Source organism: Leucopleurus acutus (genome assembly GCF_964270905.1).
Source record: "Leucopleurus acutus genome assembly, chromosome: 14".
NCBI lineage: Eukaryota > Metazoa > Chordata > Mammalia > Artiodactyla > Delphinidae > Leucopleurus > Leucopleurus acutus.
Genome location: NC_139156.1, coordinates 14,201,320 through 14,221,588, shown reverse-complemented (window position 1 = coordinate 14,221,588; position 20,269 = coordinate 14,201,320). Strand labels below are relative to the sequence as shown.

The 20,269-nt window shown below is 39.8% G+C and overlaps 1 protein-coding gene across 1 annotated transcript in view; it reads left to right on the top strand.

Annotated features, from left to right (window-relative positions):
• PNLIPRP3 (pancreatic lipase related protein 3) overlaps window positions 1-19,834 on the top strand; it is a gene marked incomplete at both ends in the record, with an annotated part of 34,845 nt that extends 15,011 nt beyond the window's left edge. The window contains 11 exon segments of the mRNA XM_082854444.1: window positions 3,046-3,162; window positions 3,814-3,945; window positions 6,353-6,461; window positions 8,692-8,811; window positions 8,895-9,017; window positions 12,158-12,276; window positions 14,723-14,855; window positions 16,874-16,985; window positions 19,320-19,487; window positions 19,771-19,786; window positions 19,790-19,834. Of these exon segments, the coding sequence (XP_082710570.1) occupies window positions 3,046-3,162; window positions 3,814-3,945; window positions 6,353-6,461; window positions 8,692-8,811; window positions 8,895-9,017; window positions 12,158-12,276; window positions 14,723-14,855; window positions 16,874-16,985; window positions 19,320-19,487; window positions 19,771-19,786; window positions 19,790-19,834 (1,194 nt within the window).
• Window positions 19,835-20,269: the final 435 nt, after the last annotated feature.

Sequence of the window (20,269 nt, the reverse complement as noted above, 5' to 3'; positions counted from 1 at the left end):
TTGTTGGAAAGGATCTTGAAGGTCATGTATAATAGTTAACTTTCTACCAGATGTGTAAATCTCTCTTACGTCACCCCAAATAGTCATGCAGGCTCTCCTTGAACAGTGCCACTGATATTGGATTTATTACCTTTCTACTCAGTTCATAAATCTTACCTTCTGTCTGGTTTTAGAGCTCTTTATGTATATGATGTATGACTTCTACTAGACTGTAGTCTCCTTGAGGGCAGATTCAATATTTAAATCCCTAATATCCTGTTTATAATAAGTGTTTTCCCTGTAACAACGTTCTCAAATGTATTATTATTATTTTTTAAAATATTTATTTATTGGGCTTCCCTGATGGCACAGTGGTTGAGAGTCCGCCTGCCGATGCAGGGGACACGGGTTCGTGCCCTGGTCCGGGAGGATCTTGCATGCCGAGGAGTGGCTGGGCCCGTGAGCCATGGCCGCTGAGCCTGCACTTCCGGAGCCTGTGCTCCGCAATGGGAGAGGCCACAACAGTGAGAGACCCGCATACCACACACACACACACACACACAAAAATTTATTTATTTGGCTGCGTCTTAGTTGCGGCATGCGGGATCTTCATTGCGGCATGTGGGCAGCATGCGGGATCTTTAGTTGTGGCATGCGAACTCCTATTTGTGGCATGTGGGATCTGGTTCCCTGACCAGGGATTGAACTCGGGCCCCCTGCATTGGGAGCATGGAGTCCCAGCCACTGGACCACCAGGGAAGTCCCATCAAATGTATTATTGAAGTAATCAATCAATAAGTTCTAATTTGGGGACATTCTACTTATTAGAAAATTGCTCCTTAAATTGAACTCTTCAACTTCTGTCAGCTGGTCCTACTCCTTTCTGCAGAGTCTCCCAGCCCAAGGGTGGGGCTTCATCTTTAAGGTGAAGCAGCTCCTTATTATTGCTCCCTTGTTCTTCCCTTCCACAGTGAGGGGTTGGGGCGGGGTGGGGAAGCTGATCTCAGTTGATGGGTTTCTTTGAAACACAGTGGTATTCATTTCCCTTTGCCGCTGCAAGGTCTCAGATTTGACTGGACCTAAATCAACGCCTTTACTCACCAAAGCACACGGGTTCTTTGCTTTGTTTTTTTTTTTTTAGTTGCAATTCCAGTCATGCTCAATTCTTAAAATTACTTCATGATATCCTGCTCAAGAGAAGAGTTCCTTTCTGGATGGTGCCAAGAGTCAGCACCTGGCTGTGGTAAACACCGAGTCAGTATAGATGGTAAGAAATAATCACTTTAGGGTGGTTTTATGGTTACAGCACCAGAATTATTGTGAGAGAGGTCCCTCCTCCCCTCAGGAGAAGAACTTACACAAATATCTGTGAATATGACTCTTAAAATTCAAAGCATAGACTGTTTTAGAACCACAAAGGATATTATATTACAAAGTTCAACTTCCTCATTTTATAGACGAGGGAGTCACATTCAGAGTGTATTGTCCTAGGTTAGCTAGCTAGTGGTGGTATGAGAAGCAGAGACCAACACCCTTTATTTCTATTATCTCTCTGTGTCCAGAGTACTTTCTCATACAGCTCTCTTCAGATGTCAAATTAGGTTGTCTTTTCTGTATCATGTACTGTCACATAAAATTTAAATATAAAATCCACCAGAGGGAAATAAATGCTTTGGTTAAAATGTGTCCTGTGATTTATCATGTAAGGAGCTTAAGGGTATGTATTCAATAAACCTCAAGTAGTAGCATGTCATTCTGTCTATAGCAGCCCAAATACTGACTCTCTAGTGAAAAGAGAAAACCCAATTGTCTTCAAGTTGCCCCTAAGTCATCTTTTTCTCAGAAAATTTAAATTCATTAAAGTGGCAACTAGACATTTTGGAAATATAGGATCATAAATAAATAAAATTGAACTAGTTAATGAAATAATCCAATATTTAACCTGATTAGAGGTAAATAGTCATCAGTACCAAAGTTGAATTCTTGGCATTATTTGTTGTGGGAATACATATATTTGTTATATTGGGATACACGTACCAGTTTTACTGTCTCAGTGAGAACAATACGTAATGGTGATCCTTGGATTTCAGAGAATGGGAACCAGGCCTGAAGCTGATTTTTTAAGTGCCTACATGTACTAGAAAAAAAGGAGAATGGAATGAATGAACTTGTAGAATTGCTTCCTTCTCCATAAGTTGTTGAAAGTTATAATTATAAAAATTTGGACCATAGACAAGAATTTACTTTTTTTTTTTTTTTTTTTTTGCGGTACACGGGCCTCTCACTGTTGTGGCCTCTCCCGTTGCTGAGCACAGGCTCTGGACGTGCAGGCCCAGTGGCCAGGGCTCACGGGCCCAGCCGCTCCGCGGCATGTGGGATCTTCCCGGACCGGGGCACGAACCCGTGTCCCCTGCATCGGCAGGCAGACTCTCAACCACTGTGCCACCAGGGGAGCCCTATACTTGTGACTTTTAATTTTTCTTTTAATAACAAAATCACTTAAATTCATAGCATTCTATAAGACTTCGAGAGTTTGGTTATAAAAACCATCCAACAAAGTACAAGAAATTCAAAACAATATTTAACATAATCCCATAAAATTATCTTTAATAAGCTGTTGTATTTCATGTGGTGAAAGTCTAACCTCTATTCCTCATCCATAAAGTGTGGTGGACGATCTATTTTGCTACCTTTGGAGCATGCTTCTAAGTCTCCAGTAAGATAATTCTCATGAATTATATTGACAACTGAAAAATACTATACAAAAGTAAGGCTTACTGAAATTCTGATTGAAACTGACCCAACATTGTCTTATGAATATTGCCTCAAAACCAAACATGTTTATTTCCTTTATGATAAAATTTGTATATTGCACTTTGTAATGCATTAATAATTTCTTGGTACTTTTGCAATATGTAGCAGTAACTATTTCTTTGATAAAAATGTATTAAAGAAGCCTGTTAAAATCAAATTTAGAGGAAGACTTTTGAGCAAATTTAGAAGAATTTTACTAAATAGTAAATAATTTTCAATTATTTTACCTTAATTTCTTTTCACCTGAAACAGGAAATCAGTGCAGCTAATCATTTAACTATCCAAGCCTCACACTTCGGAACAGACAAGATCACCCATATCAACATACCTGGATGGAAATCAGATGGCAATGGCAGCAAGACGTGCAATGTATGATGTGAATAAACGCTTCTTTACACTAGTATGAAAGCTTTATGTTTAATTGGAATGTACTTTGCAAGGTACTAATGTATTCATGGAAATTCTCCATTCAGTTATTCACATTGTCCGTGTCCCAAGGCCTCAAATGAATTACCCATTTCCCATTTATTTTCACTTATTATGAATCACACAGATTATGATGGAAGATTTTTATAATTATTCTTTGGTAAATTCTCATCTTTGACAAAAGATTGAGTGGTGTGATAAATTTCTCATTTATTTTAAGGAAAACATTTCCAAGTTCACTCCATGAAATTAATTTTCCTCTCTTTTATACCAGGGTTAATAGACTGCTAACGTAGTAAGCAATTAATTATTTATAAGCCATATAGTGTGGTAGAGTCAGGCTGTCTGAAATCATATTAGGGTTCTATTTACTAGCTCTGTGGTCATGGGCAAGTTAATTAACCTATCTGTGCCTAGGTTTCCTTCTCTTTAAATGAGTATTAAGTTAGTGTATGTAAAAGGGTTAGGACAGGGCCTAGCATGTAGTAGGTTCTCAATACCTGCAAATGTTATTTCTTATTGTGAAATCAGTTGTTCAGGCACCTTGATTTTCTTTAATTCTTACTTTTTAATACTTACAATAAATCTTTTTAGGTGTTCCTAAAAGTAGAAGATGTGAACTGCATTAATTTACACTGGATTAATGGTTTGCTGAAATATATCCACGCTGTAAGCAATCTCCGTGCTGTTGGTGCTGAGATAGCTTATTGTATTGATGTTCTTGTGGTAAGAACTGTTGATTTTTTTAAATTATATTTAACTGACTTTGTATCATAACACCAAGAATTTGGGGGTAATTCTATGTTCTTTTTTATTAGTTTACACATATACTGAACACGTGAAATAATAAGCATTGGTGTATGATAGCCAAAAAGGGAAGTTACTTCCTGTGAAAGAAGTGCCTGTGGTTCTGCAAAGTGCCACATGGTGGCAGTGTCCCTTCACAGGCTCCTCACCAAATCCTTCCCCACCCCGCAAGGTTACTGCCACGGTCAGTGTGTAGGACCATCTCCATTCGTTTTCATCACATTGTAAACCTATCCTTAATGATAGAGAAGAAACTGTTTCTGCCTTATGGATGCTATTTGTGTAGAACGTGAAATGCATTTTCCAGCAGAAACTGGGTTCTATGGCAGTGAATTAGGTCCATGGGCCAGTCCAGGCATGACCCTTTAACCTACACGTTTTCTAAAAGAATAAAACAGACTTTGCTATTTATGAGGGATATACTTTGAGACATTTATAAATCTCCAAAAGCTCTACCATAATAGAAAGTAATTTCACGCCGTGAAATGCAGTGAAGTAAAATCTAAAGATTTATGACGCTTTCAGATTCTTAAGGAGAGTTCACTCCGTCCATCCAACAACTATTTCACTCTGCACTTGCTGTGGGCCCGGCTCTGTTCTAGGCACTGAAGGTACATGGTGAGTGAGACAGTGTTTCTGCTCTGGCCAAGTGTGGAAACAGTACTGTGGAGAATTCCAAGGCAACAGGAGGGGGCGTGACAGGACCAGCACCTCACTTAGATGGTGGGTCAGGGAAGGTGGCGTAGAACACTGAGCCCAGTTAGGAAACAGCCTGGAGAAGAGTCAGGGAGCCAAATACTCACCTTCTTCTGCCCCCACTTCTCTATCTGCCCCCCACTTCTCTATCTGCCCCCCACTTCTCTATCTGCACCCACTTCTCTATCTGCACCCACTTCTCTATCTGCACCCCACTTCTCTGTCTGCACCCACTTCTCTGTCTGCCCCCCACTCCTCTGCCTGCCCTTGCCGCTCTGTCAGGGACACTACAGTACAAGGAAGAGCTCAGAGTGAGTCTTTGTCCACAAAGGATAAAATGAGATTCATCACCTCTTCAGAGAAAAACCAGTCCTAAGCTTTTGTGAATTTCTTCCTTGATCTTGGGGCCTGAACTGCAGGCTCTTAAAGGTCCAGGAAATAAATAGGAGTGGCTTGTAGGAAGCTGGGAGGAGATTTTGCTGAACTGAAGAGGAAAGTGTTGGCTGACTTTAATGTTCAGTGAATTGTTCGCCCCCTCGGAAGCCCAAGGTGAAAAGCAGGAGAAGGTCTAGGGTGAGGGAGCCTGGAGCCCCCGAGAGTAATTCAGGAGCCAGACCTGCAGAAGGAGCAGCTAAGGAACAGGTAGGAGTCTCTTCCCTGCCCCCTCTTCTGTCATTTTATCACAGGATACCAGGATTAGCCCTGGGGCAAGCAGGTGCCTGGAATAGGGTTACAGGTAGATGGGGAAGGAGGAGGAGAAAGCTGAAGGGGGGGAGGGTGAGAACCAATATCAGACACAGTCTGTAGGGGAAGATAAGAAAGCAAGCAGAGGTTTTAAATGGTGGCAGCAGTGGGGGACAGGGCCCCCTAACGACAGGAGCCACTGGGGCAGCCATTCACATGTAAAAATACTCTTCATAATGCAGCACATAATACTGTCATTACTGGTGAAAAAATAAATAGAAGATTTGATCAAATGACAGATTTATCCAAGTGAAGCCAACTGCATGATTTTCACTATTATGAAGAGAGCCTGAAACTTTGCTGAAACTAAAAATGTTTGCTCCTTTGTTCCCCATTAAGTTGATTGTGCGTGTGTGTGTGTGTGTGTGTGTGTGTGTGTGTGTAAACTCTCAGGCCGCATAGTCTCATTGTGAATATTCTTAAAAACTTTTTCTGAAGGCCAAAGTCATCCCAGACATTTGCTAGAGTTGCCTTAAAGTGGAGAAGACAGACACAGGCAAGGTGGATAATAGCGTGGGCGTGAGCTGCCTTTGCCCTGTGTTGGGGGCGTGCTGGATGGGTTGGGTCTCAGGAGGGATGGGCACAGGCTGGAAGCCACAGCCATGGTCACTGGGCTGTTCTCCTTCCTGCTCCCGAGGACTCTGAGGCCCCTTAGCACAGGGAGAAGAACTCTGACAGAACGCATCCCTCCAGCCCACCTGATGCTCTCTGCTTCAGCTGGAAGGATGTAGTTGAACGTGGGGTCGCTTTGTCACTTTAACAGTCCCCATCCTGGGTGTGAGAGGGAGAAACATGTCAGCTCCGTTTTCATTTTAAGCCTATTTCAACCATTCTACTGCTCTTTTAAAAATAGTTGTTCTGTTTTCCTTTGAAAAAATCCTATCAGAAAAAATTTGGATATTCCCCTTCTAAAGTGCACTTGATTGGCCGCAGGTTGGGAGCTCATCTGGCTGGGGAAGCCGGGTCAAGGACGCCAGGCCTTGGAAGGATAACTGGCAAGTCAGCCCTGCAGATGGGCCTTGGGTTTGTTTCCGTATTTGTTTATGCACAAAATGTCAAGTATCTGAATGCCAAACGAAGTCTCAGAAGCAAATGTAAGACAGGAGAAAACGTGACTCCCCCAAACCAAAACCTGAAACGCTTCCAAAGTGTGAGTGTGTAAATCCACGTTCAAGGGGTGTTCACCGCAGCGTTATCTGTGGTGGCAAAGTAATGGAAGCTGTGATCATCCACCTGTTGGGGACGGTTGACTGAATTATGACGCACTCCATGCTTTGCAGCTCCATACCAACTGATAACACAGAACGAGATAGAGCCCTGATGATGGTCCTGCTCGCCCAGTGTAGCTGCAGTGCTGAACTGCTTTGTTTAAGGCCCATGCCATTGCAGTTGTGAACATTTTGAATATTGCCCCTGGATACACTGTTAAGTCTAAAAACAAGTTGCAGAGTGAACCCTATGAATTAGGGTTTTGAGGATGATACTTAATTGTATCCCTTCCCTGCACTCTGACTTTTTAGTGGGACTCTCCCAGACCTTTCCCATCTTGACCTTCCTTGGCCCCTCTGCAGAATTTGACCCGCTGGCCCCTCTGTGCTGTTGGAACCTCCTCTCCTCTTGGCTCCTGTGGTTCCCCATCTTCTTGGTTGTCTTTGTTCTTGTCTGACAGCTTCTTTCCAGGCTCCCTTGCAGGTGCCTTTTCTTTCGCCTTCCCTTACTCGTTGGTATTCTTCAAGGTTCTATCCTAGGCCCCCTCTTCTCTCCTCTCCTCTTCTCTTCTCATTCTGTCATTTCTCTCTCCATGCTTATATTAACCAGAAAAATAGAAACAAAACCTGAATCGTATGACAGGCTGCTGCGCTGAGTAATGCACACCCACAACTGCGGCACTTTCGTTTCTCACTCATGCCGCATTTTCCCAAAGGTCAGCTGCAGCTCAGCTCTGAGTCCTCTCCACTCTGGGGCCCGCTCTCCACTTAACAGCAAAGAGACTTTGCTAAAATACAAATCTGACCGTAAATCTCCCCTTCTGCAAACTTGTAAGAGCTGCCCATCGACAACCAGGTCATGTCCAAACTCATCGTGGCTCAGGTTGCCTCTGGCTCCTGCTTAAAATGCTATCTTCATCTTTCACCAAATTCTAAAACTCTGTGCACCAGCCCTTGAAAGCTAGTTACAGTTTCCCAAATGTGGTTAACCCTCTCGCCTGATGGTCACGTATATTCTCTATCCTCTTCCCAGGATGCTGCTGACCCCATCTTCACCCTGGCTGGCCTTCTGTTCCCTCACATCTCTGCTTGTATTTCTCATCTCCAGCAGATGCATGTCCTAGTTTCCCAAAATTGGGTTACGTGTTGCTTCTCTGTACTTGCATAACACCTGTGCTCACCTGTCTCAGCATTGAGCACACTGCATTGTAGTGCCTTCCCCACCAAACAGAAAGCTCCTTGAGGACAAGGCTAGACCTTACTCCTTGTACCCAGGTGCTGAACCCTGTTCCTGGCACATAGTAAGTGCTTGATAAATAACTGTCAAACGTGTAAATGAGTTATGTGAATGATCATAACATTTTAAGGACCCTAGATATCTTACCTTTGTTTTAGTAGACACTTGAACAGCAGACAATGGGTTGAGAGTCTGGCCACCAGGCTTCTGGTCCATTTTGCACCTAACATATGATGGCCTTGTCAAGTCCCTTCACTTCCCTGGGCTTCGGGCTTTTGTTTTTCTTATAATGAATGGAACTCAGTGAGCCTTAGCTGAGGACTATGATTCTATTATTTTTACTGTGTTGCTTTGAGATCCATCTTTACGTTTGAAGAGCTCTCATCTTTTATTTTTATATTTTTACATATAAATGTTGCTTTTAAGATGGTCTATAATCCGTAACCTTAGTTATATGTATGATATTGCATGTACAGATCCTAGAATAGCCACCTTGACTTTTCTGACTCTGTTAGCTACTTTGGCATTGTCTAGACACAGCCTCACTTGTGTGTAGGAATCCGACATTGCAGTATATACAGACCCTGAATTTATAAATGTAAACAGACCCTACAGTTTATGTATCTGACCCTCAAGCTGAGTGGTGTTTGACCTACATAAATCATATAAGAAAGAATACCTTGCATTCACCATCTATCCTTCCAAAATAACAATGCTATCCATGTACTATCAATGTACTTTTGTATGTATTAGTTTAATACACATTATGCTTTTTCCTAGGGTTGGACCCAACTGGGCCAGGTTTCCACAGCACTCCAAATGAAGTCAGGCTGGACCCCTCAGATGCCAACTCTGTTGATGTTATTCATACAAATGAAGTTCGCTTCCTCTTCGAGCTTGGTAAGTTTTTAACACAAACTGAAACTACACTGAAACATGGAGGAGAATTTTAGAAGCGTTTATCCTGCTTTTTAAAATTTCAGGTGTTGGAACTATTAATGCTTGTGGCCACCTTGACTTTTACCCAAATGGAGGGAAGCACATGCCAAGATGTGAAGATTTAATTGCACCTTTATTTAAATTTGATCTCAATATTTACAAGGAAGCTAAATACTTTTCTAAAATATGAGGACTGCTGTTATAAATTCAGTGAGCTCCCTGCTTGGATAGAATCCATGTCCTTTTGTATATAATATAATATAATATAAAAATATGTTTTAGCCCAAAACACAGTTGCATGTATGAAGTTCCCAGCAGTTGTGAGATCTGCAAGGTCAGGGTGCACGTCTTAGTTATCTCTGCAACCCCAGGGTCTAACAGAATGTCTAGTATGTGGTACTCACTCAGTAGGAACAAGGAGGATGTATTCATCCAACAAATATGTATTGAGTGCTTACTATATGCCAAGCATTATTCTAGGAATAGCAGATGTAGGAACGCATACAAAAGACAGAAGTCCCTCCCTGATGGAGCTAATATTCTAATTTGCTAGAAAAACAAAAATAGAATAAGTGCTAAGAGACAAAACAAAGCATGTAATGGGAATATGATGCGTTGGTGACAGTGGGGGTGACGTAGGGGAAGGAGATTTTTGATAGGGTGGCCAGGAAGTCCTTACTGAAAAGATGACCTGAAGGAGTTAGCCAGTTAGGCATTCCAGGCTGAGGGGTGGGAATAGCAAATGCAAAGGGCCTGGGGCAGGAGCCTGTGAAGTTCATGGCAGTGAGGAGCCTGTTGTGGCTGAAATGAAGTGAAAGACAGGAGAGTAGTAGGACATTAAGTTAGAGAAGGAACAGGGCAGAGGGAGATAATACAGCACCTTATGGACTGTAGTAAAACTTCAGCTTTTACTCAAGTGAGAGGGGAGCCGTGGGAGGATTTTGAGCAGACAGGGACATGGTTTGACTTGCTTTTTAACAGAATCACTCTGAGTCACAAATTAAATTAATCACAAATTAAACAAATAATATTTAACCTTTTAAAGTGGTTTCTAATAATAATAATAATAATATCTATAAGGCACTTAGTTATAAGACACCAAAAAGTTATTATTTGGGAGTTCCATTCCTCCCTATCTCTACATATCGTCATCATGTAAATAATGAACTATATCATACATAACATATAATAATGCACAGTAATATAACGTATGATGACATAATAAATATCTGGAGGATTCTAAATATCCCATCACCTGATCCCATGTGGTCAGAATAGCTAGATGATGTAATTATTTTATCTTCCATTTGGCTGTTGTAGAGGAAAGACACACAGATCGTGACATTGAGAGTAACTCGACTTTCCTCTTCACTAGAGATAAGTTACAAAGTTTTAATAGCCGTTCTGAAAGAGTAAATGTAATTAGAAATATCTGTTTGCAATGACTACTTAAAAAAAAAAAACTGGTGAAACTATGGATACTCAAAATGAGAATTAAAGCCAATTTGACCTAGTGCAGGTAAGCGAAATTCATTCAGAAAAGACCCATTATAAAACTTATCTCTCTCGTTATTTGCCATATTATGATTTAAAATTAGTTCTATTAGGATAAAATATAGATCATAAGACTCCTTTACATAACTATATTAAGTGTTATATACTGAGCACTTGAAATTCTGTAAAAGAATGAATTCAAATAAAACATACATTTATCGTAAGCTATCATTTTGAGATATAATTCCCACAACTTTATTGGATTAAAAGTACATTTATCATTCATGTTAAGTTTTAAATGACTTTTAAGCTTCAAGATATTCTGTTACATTATATTTATTACTAAGAAACCATTTACTTTTAAAATTCATAGCTCCCAATATTCTAATGAACCATCTTGTCTAAATCACAATTAATTATGAATATAAATCTGTATGTAAAGAAACCTGATGTAAGAGAAGTCCTCCTTTTAAAAAAATGATGCCAATTCTTTATCTCTGCTATGTTGCATTTCTGAAATTACGCTGTCTCAGTTATCTATTGCATAATGAACCATAGTGGCTTAAGAGAATATTGGTTTTATTGCCCATGATTCTAAGCCTCAAGATGCAGGCAGAGTTCTGCCGAGATTCTGCTTTGTGACGTGTCCATTGGACGAATGCATGTGATTGCATCCAGCTGGGAGCTGGGCTGGGCTAAGCTGAGTGGGAAGGTCCAAGATGGCCTTCCATGTCTGGGGTCTTGGTACTAGCTCTCCTCTCTAAGTGGTCTGTTATCCTTCAGAGCTTCTCTCCCCAGCCAGTTAACCTGGATTTCTTAACATGGAGGCTGGGTTCCAAGAAAGCAAGAGTAGATGCTGGAAGGTCTCTGAAGACCAAGGCCCTGGAACTTGCACAGTGTCAGTTCCTCCACTGACTCACACAGTGTCAGTTCCTATTGGTCAAAGAAGTCACAAGACTAGCCTGTGACCCCAACCCAGAAGGGAAAAAAAAAACCCAAAACAACTCCACCTCCTGAAGGGAAGAAGAGTAACAAGATATTGCAAAGGGGTGAGGACCCAGGAAGGAGTGACTCTTTGGAAGCCACAGTTATAGATAAGTGATTTACCACATACACTAAAACCAAACTCTGGTTTCTCAAAAGTCAGCCAAGCTGGGTAGGTCATTGGAAGAATAGTCCATGTCAAAGAGTAAAAACATTTTTATGTAAGGAAAAGAGAGTATAAATGACTGGAATGCTATGATAACTTGAGAATGCACAAATGTACTTAGAACTTTTATGTATTATTGCAATAATCCTATTAGTAGCAGTAATGTTATGCCTGACAATGGCAAAACTAATTTGTCTGTAGCATTCTTTACAATACCTCCCACCTGTCTCACCTGGAAGCTCAGCTGAAGGTGTGCACTGGTTAACCTTGCTGGCTGTTCTATGACTGAATAGGAGGGAGTTCAGTCACTCCTGCAGAAACAGGGATACGGAGAATTAATTGGTCTAAGGCGGAGATGCTATGTGCACCATGATACTCAGAGCTCTAAGTGCTTACATCAGAGATCTGGGAAGTGTTGGGGATATTAGTGTCAGAGCACAGTCACCTACATTTGCATTTGTTTATTTATCCTGATTGAATGTCCCTTTAGAGTCACACGAATTCTTTCGTACAAGAAAATGATATGTAATATTGATAATGTGGAATATCCAAGCCTACACACAAGGTCTGGTGACCTAGACCCAAGTCAAAAAACTATCATTTAAAATTACTTTTTCTAAGAAATGGTTCATACTATCAGTTAATTGGAAATTGTTTTCACAGAAGTGTTTTCCTTCTTTGATTACAACCATGCCCGAAGTCATCGCTTTTATGCTGAAAGCATTCTCAATCCCGATGCATTTATTGCTTATCCTTGTAGATCCTACAAATCTTTCAAAGCAGTGAGTAAAACGTTTTGCGGTGTACTTTAATTAGCAAGTCATTTTTTGAAGCATGATCAGCCAACTAAAAATTAGAGCATTGAGTATGTAGCAGAAAAAATGCATCTGCCATTTTGGGAAATAATAGATTCTTTCTGTGCTGAGTACTGAACAGTCACTGGGGTTGCTGGAGGGCTTAAATAACTAAACCAACTATTTGTATTCAGGTTGTTGTGGCTCTTTTGAATTATATCCAATTTTGCTGTTTTGGCCATTTGTTCTGCCATAATTAGATGCTACTATCTAAAAGGGCAAAAATTTTTGTGTGTATATATTTTAAATGTCATCCCCGAGAAGCCTGAACCAATCCATAGCTACAATGAAACATGTTACCATTTACTTGGAACACGAAAATTATTTTTATTAAAATTTAATTATTTATACAGAGCAGAGCTGAGGCGTAGATAGCTCACAGGAGAGCCATGCAGTTCAATACATTACAAAATGCCAAATCTGATTTTGCTTGAGTCAGAAAGCTCGTGGTCCCAGATCTGAGCTGAACCTATTTTTCATTTGGTTATCGTCGTGAAAAAAGGAGAAAGAAAATCCATTTTGTAGCGGGAAGTGGAAAGGCTTTGCTGCTTGTGCTTTAGACACCTACCCCCTGTTTTATCAGGGAAGAAAAATGTGGGGTTTCCAGCCGAAGTGTGTTGTAAGTGATAGCATTTTGTGAATAAGTACAGTGTTGGGACAGGAATAAGCATTTCCCTCCTTTTACAGAGCAAGGTGAGTGAGCCCTCAGGCTGGCTTCTCAGTTTCCTGAGCAAGTTGTCCTTACTCATATTGTGGCTGGTGAACTGCTGCTCTTGGAAAGCTTGCCATCCAGCCACTGGCACTTCCTCAAAACCTTCTTCAAGCTCCAAATGCTGCTCTGAATGGCTCAATGGATGCTGACATTTACGACACCAAAGGCAGGTGGAAGGAAGCAGGTCCTCAGAGTCACAGTGGATTCAGAGTTAGTGGGGTTCAACCTGCTAAACTGGAGAACCACAGGCTCCTGTGCCACATGGATGCCGATCATGGCAACAAACTAGAGAACATCAAGTCAATTTCCTTGGCATGTTTTATTGTACTTTTACCCAACAGTCATAAAAAATGAGATGAAATTTTAAAAAATAAATAAAATAAAATAAGGAGGGGTTTTAGTGCCAGGCTGTCTGATTCACATTTTTGCTCCATCACTTGATAGACATGCAACATTGGACAGATTGTTTACTTCTCTGGGCTTTAATTTCCTGATCTGCTAAATAAGGAAAGTAAAAGCATTATAATAATAAGGGACTTTGTAAGGAGTAATTGACCTAAATGCATATAAAGTGCTTCAAACAGTGCCTTGCACATGGTAAGCACTCAATACATATGACCCCTTGTTATTTTGTTAGTATTTTTATTCATTAAAAATGGAGTTTTAAATGGGGTGTTTTACTATAGTCCTAGCCTAAGTGTCCATGGTTTAAAAATCTAAAAGTTCAAAACCTAAAACAGCAAATACTCCAACACTGCTACCCAGATTTTTTTAAGTTAATATTGTGTTAGTTTTGCTTTAGATTTTAACACATACAGATAAAATTGAAGTACCTTACATTTCCTTAATGCCCTTCCCTAAGGCAGACTTTGAAGCAAATCAATATACATATATCATATAAATAGTACCATACTGTATCTTTCTGAATTTGTTTTTAAATTAAATTTTATAAATTTAAGATCTACATTGATGTTTATAGACCTATTGTATTTATTTTGTAGGAATCTGCCACAATTTATTTATTCATTCCCCTACTAATGTGCATTTTGGTTGTTTGCAGTTTTTCTTATTAAAAGCGATTTTGCAATGAACACCTTTGCATATCGCCTTATGTGCTTGTGTAGAAGTTTCTTTATGACATATAATAGAAGTGAAATTGTCAAAGCATTATGTGCATTTCCATCTTTATTAGACATTACCAAATGTCTGTCTGCAATGTCTGTTAATTTATATTCCCATAAGAAGCAAATGAGAATTCCCCACTCCATGTCTTACCCATACTTGGTATTGCCGATTGTCTTAATTTTTGTGAATCTGCTGAGTATGAAATTGTATGTTGCTTTAATTAGCACGTTCCTGACAACTGGTAAGATTGAGTATCTTTTTACATAATCATTGACTATTTGAGTTTCCTCTTCTGTGGATTGTTTATTCATATCATTTACTAATTTTTCTAACAGGCCCTTTTTCTTTTCCCTCAGTTGTTTTTGTTTTATTAAGTTTTGTTTTTGCAAACAGGCAGGATGGTCTGTTAGGCAACTTAGTCATTTTTAAATGCATATATACTTTATTTAGATTCCAAAAATTTCTGATAGTTTAATAATACATCCTGAGTTTATTGAAGGTGAACATTTCTAATTACCTCTTATTTTCTGTCACCAGGGAAATTGCTTCCGTTGTCACAAGGAAGGTTGCCCAATGATGGGTCATTTTGCTGATAGATTTCACCTCAAAAAAATGAAGCCTAATAGATCGTATTATGTTTTAAACACAGGGACTCTTTCCCCATTTTCCCGTAAGTATTGTAGCTGAATTTTATTGTAATGCTTTAAGGCACTTATCTTTTAAAATTCAACAGTTTTTACTGAGTGTCTACTAAATAAGTGGGCATTGGGCCAGACTCCGAGGATGCAGTGAAGAACAATGTAGTGAGTTTAGGCCAGGGGGAAAGCAAAAAAAAAAACAAAAATCAGTTTCAATCCTGAGTAATAAACTTTCTTTTGGGAGATTTTCAAAGGAGGAACTTCTGCAACCAGATCAGGGGAGCCTTCTGAGCGGAGGTGATTTCCAAGCTGACTCCTGAAAAGTGAGTAAGAGGGAGAAGGAAATGGAGTATTCCAGGTAGAAGGAACTGCATATGAAAATACCTGGAGGTAAGAGAGAGCTGGAACTGAAAGAAGATCCCCCTGCTTGGATTGTAGAGACCAGGAGGAGGGTAACACGAGATAAAGGTGGGAGAGGTAAATTGGATCAAATAATGAAATTGTGCTCCATGTGGGAGGTTTGGGCTTTATCTTTGGGCAGGTAGAAGCAGAAAGGAACTGGGTGAATGGATTTGAGGGATGCAGAAAATGGAGAAGTCAAGGATGATTCTAGGTGGGTGGATGATGTGCCGTTTGCTGAACTTGGTAACACAGGCAGAGAGGCTGGTTTGGAGTAAGTTGATGGCTCAGTTTCTAACATGTTAGGTCTGAGATGCCCTTAGGACTTGGGCGTGTACAGTTAGATATGGGTCTCGGCCTCTGGAGATGTGGTCTAAGGTTACAGATTTAAGCATTTAGACAGTAATCTAAGCTATGAAAGTAGACGATGTAATTACCCAAGAAGACTGTGTCAAATGAGAAGAAAGAGAGCAGAGAAAGAGGCCCCTGTGAATGAGACTGAGGAATGAATAGAGAGAAAATACAAAGCTGTGTGGGAGCTAGGGCAAGAAAGTTGATGAGGAAGGGAGGGATTCACTGCACCAAATATGCTAAAAGGTCAGATGAGACAGGGGCCCAAAGGGGCTCTAGGGGTGAGCCACCAATTCCGTCATTGCTGAGTTTGGGGTTTCAGTGGAGAGGTGACGGTGGGAGCCATACGGCAGTGGAATGGGCTGAGGAGGGAAAGGGAGCTCTTTGGCAATGATTAACTCACAGATTGAAAATTCTCTCTAGTAAAATTTTTCCCCTTTCAGAGGCTTTTCAGACAATTTTATGAAGAATTGCATTTTTTTCTGTGTTATTAAGCATACAACAATTTCAGAATTCAGAATAAAAGATCTGTTTAGCTCTAGATTTTTTTTTAGTTACACTTGACCATTTGCAAGGGCTTTATCCTATTGACAGGCTTTGTGCTGACCCAGACCTGTATTGGCTGGGCATTCCTAGTACATAGCCCTGCAGGAGAGGAAGGGACAGTTTACTTTGCCTCTAAGTCATTTTAAAAGCACAGACCTGGGCTTCCCTGGTGGCGCAGTGGTTGAGAGTCCGCCTGCCAATGCAGGGGACACAGGTTCGTGCCCCGGTCCGCGGAGCGGCTGGGCCCGTGAGCCATGGCCATTGAGCCTACGCGTCCGGAGCCTGTGCTCCACAACATGGGAGGCCCACATACCGCAAAAAAAAAAAAAAAAAAAAAAAAAAGCACAGACCTTATTGCTCAATAGGTTTTCTAGATTTTTTTTTCTGGATTAGTTGTCAAACTATGGCAAATTAAAACTTGGCTACAGAAAGCATACATGCCACAGATTACAAATTTAATGGATGAGAAAAGACCACACATTTTCTTAAAGTTATAAAAATGTCTGGAAAATTAAAGAATTTTCTTTAAAAAATATTGTTAAGCTATTTACATTTACAAAATCAAAATGTGAACGTTTATATGTTTTTTAAAATATAATTTCTCACCAAATTCACTCGAGCTATATAAAGTTGTATTTTTTCATGGACGTGAACAGCCCTGTTCCACTTTAACCTTGAAAGTTGTATTTGCATTAAAGTAGCCAGGATGTCATGCTTTCCGTGTGTTTTAACCCTTCTTTCTCTTTATTTCCAGGTTGGAGGCACAAAGTGTCTGTCAAACTTGATGGAAACAATGTCACTCAAGGAAGCATGTTTCTCCATGTAGGTGGAACAACAGAGAAGACAGGGGAGTTTGGGGTTGTCAGGTAGGTAAGGACGAGGACCTGGCAGGTAACAGTGCTGCACTCAGTTCTCAGTTCATCTGGCTCAGTAAGGCTCAGTCTTTTCTTTTCCTACAATACCACGAGCTATCTTTTCTTTTTACTTTATATTTTCCAAATATAAAATAGAAATAATAATATCTACAGTTCCAGCTACAAACAGAAAATGTTAGGAAATTGATAACATGAAAATACAGATCTAAAGCAAGGGGAAAAAATTGACAGGAAACAAAATATATTTTTAATCCAGTCCATTAGTGTTATACAAATTTGGGTAGCTCTCTTTTATTTTTATAGATTCCATACAAATTAAGACATTTATATAAATTGCCAAATTCCTAATAAGCTTTCTAAGTAGTACCCACAGGTATATGCTATATGCTGGGACAGTCAAAGGTAGGAATAATTCAGTAGAGACATTCACTGTGCACGTTGGACTGAAGTCCCCTTTTATCTTGAATTTTCCTTAATATTTTCTTTGATCAGCCTTAGCATTTTTGTATTACATCTTTCATTTTCATTGCTTAATTTGGCAATCATTTCAGAATTAACATTATACATACTAATTAGAGGTTAGCGTTGTGCAAACTGATGAACGGATTAGATGCATTGCCTCTGTGAGTTCCGTCATCTTCAAATACTGGGCAAAGGCACAAAAAGCAGGGATTTTATGGTTGTCCGTTGAGGGCTGCTTCGGATCAACCGCTCTGGCAGCATCTGTGCTCATCATCTCACCTTGGCGCACCTGCCTCTAAAGATGGGTACGGTCAGTGATTGTCTTGATTCTGGTTCATGCACAGGCTCCAGCCCGTGGCTTCTAGCCCTGCCTCCTGCTGTTTGGCTTTGTTCATCTTCAGCTCAGCCATGTTACCCTGATTACTCCACCCAGCATTAAATAGATCCCCCCCTTTCCTCCCTTCCTGACTTTATCCATGCTGTTCCATGTTCCAAATACCCTTCCGTGTCTTAGCATGTCTCATATCCACTTGCTTTTCATATCTCCACTAAGCTATTCCTCTGAGAAGAGTTCAACACCATCTTGTGTCTGTGGCTCTGAGGCCCACAGTACACTCGCTGCCTAAGGCTGTGGGCTTTGTGTCCTGCCCAAAGGCAGCTGACGTGGGGCAGGTGGAGAGAAAGGTGCAGTTCCTGCCCCTTCTAAGATTTGTGACAGTGTTTTGACATCTCTATACTTCTTTTGCTAATGTCTAAAGAAGCTATTTGTAATGTCCTTGCATAGTTATCCAGTCCTCTTTTTTAAGAATAATTAAGCATTTCAGGTCCACAGTAGATGTCTTATCTTGAAATGAAGCCACTAAATGAATTTGTATGCTAGTCTATTCCCACTCTTCGGTCAACCTTTAAGAGTCTGGTGTCACCGTAGATTATATTTTAGTTATTTGGGCTTCCAATGACACTGTCATGAAGAGCTGCACTGTGTGTGCACTGTGTGAAGGCAGTTCATGGGGCAACAGGGAAATTACCCCAATAATCTGGAAGAAAAGTTGTCTTCTGGTAATTAAATCAATTAATTTTACATGTAATGGAATAAGGCCCTAAGAATAGCAACATTCATTCGTTCACTCATTCAACAAACGTTCAAATGCCTATTATATACCGGGAATTGTTCTAACTGCTGGAGAAACAGACACAGGTCCTACTCTCATGGAGCTTATCTTCCAGTTAGAGGAGACAGACAATACATCAGCAAAGGAATAAGGAAATAGCAGCAATAGAGAAATCTCATCTGGTCTAATTTTGGCGTGCATAAAATATGCCTTATGTCTCAAGATAATCTACTTCTCTCTGCTCTATTTCCACACTCACCAAAACATCATTTTTATCATTAGTTTGGTTACCCAATTCTTTTCATACAGATGAAGAAGGTACCAGGGAAAGTGTAGGAGAACATTTTGGTTAATAGAAAGGAAGCAGTTCACCATTGTGAGCTGATAAACAGGCTTCTAGTTCTTATATGAGTTTTGTGTGAATTTAGTCTATCATTGGTAGTTTGATCATTTCCTGGTGTCAATAAAATCTAGTTTCTGATGCCACAAAGCCAAGACCAGATCTTTTATTATGGAGTACTCATCCCCTAAAAATCACCTAGTCAAGCTTCCCATTTACCTAACCCTTTTTTCAAGCTTCAGAATCATGCTATTCTGAGAGGCTGACCAAAGTGAATGGAAAGAATAAATCTCCTATAAGCAAATGCCAGAAAATGAAATTTTCTCTTCCATGGTACACAGAGATGTTGTCTTCAACTTCAGCATTGTGAATACCCGGTGCAAGCTTATGAGTTTATTTTTCTCTTTACAGTGGAACACTGAAGCCAGGCATGACTTATACAAATTTAATTGATGCAGACATTAACATTGGAAACATTGCAAGTATTGAGTTCATTTGGAAGGAACTTTCATTTGAACATTCTCAGAATAAGCTGGGAGCAGAAATGATGATAGATATATCTGGAAAATATGGATATGAGTAAGTCTTACTTTTTCCTTTGCACTTGCAAACATAGTTTAAACTTTGCAAATGACATTTAAAACCCATATATAATTTGAAATTTGAAAATAGTATAAAAATTTGTGCCATTGAAAGTTTTCAATTAGAGGAGATAAAAATTATTTAAGAAACCAATACTATATTTGTGAAAGTGTTTATAAAATAGTAACTACTCATTAATTAGAAGACCTACCTATGTCTTCCACCCCACCTACCCTGGAATCATATTAATATCCTCTTTTTTCCCCTTTAAATTTTTCAGATCTGCCTTCTGTAGCTAGAACTTTGTAGGACCTAATATTGCCCAGATCCTGAAACCATGCTAATTCCAGATATAATCTCAATGGATTTACTTAATGGGAGCAATGGAAAAATTAAGCTGGTATCCAGACCAAACTTGGCCCTTGTAAATGAGATAGAAATGTATAGTTGCCTTTTTTCTATATAGAATGTTTTTCTTATTGACAAGCTTTTATATGTCCCTTAAAACCAGACTGAGCCCTGGGATTCTGGGTTATCAGTGACAAAATAGAGCTGAGTTAGTATTTCCCTGAATAAGAGGAGTTGTTACAAGTAGGTGGTGTAAACTCATCAGAAAATGAGCCTCTGTCTGGTTGAGTGTTTGAAGTACATTTAGAGTATTTCCAGGTGGAATAATCCTTATTCTAAAATGATTTGAAGAATATTTACTGTGTTGTTAAATCTCACTAAGACAAATTATGTCTATAGTTCATGATGTATAGTAGATGATAACCCTGTGG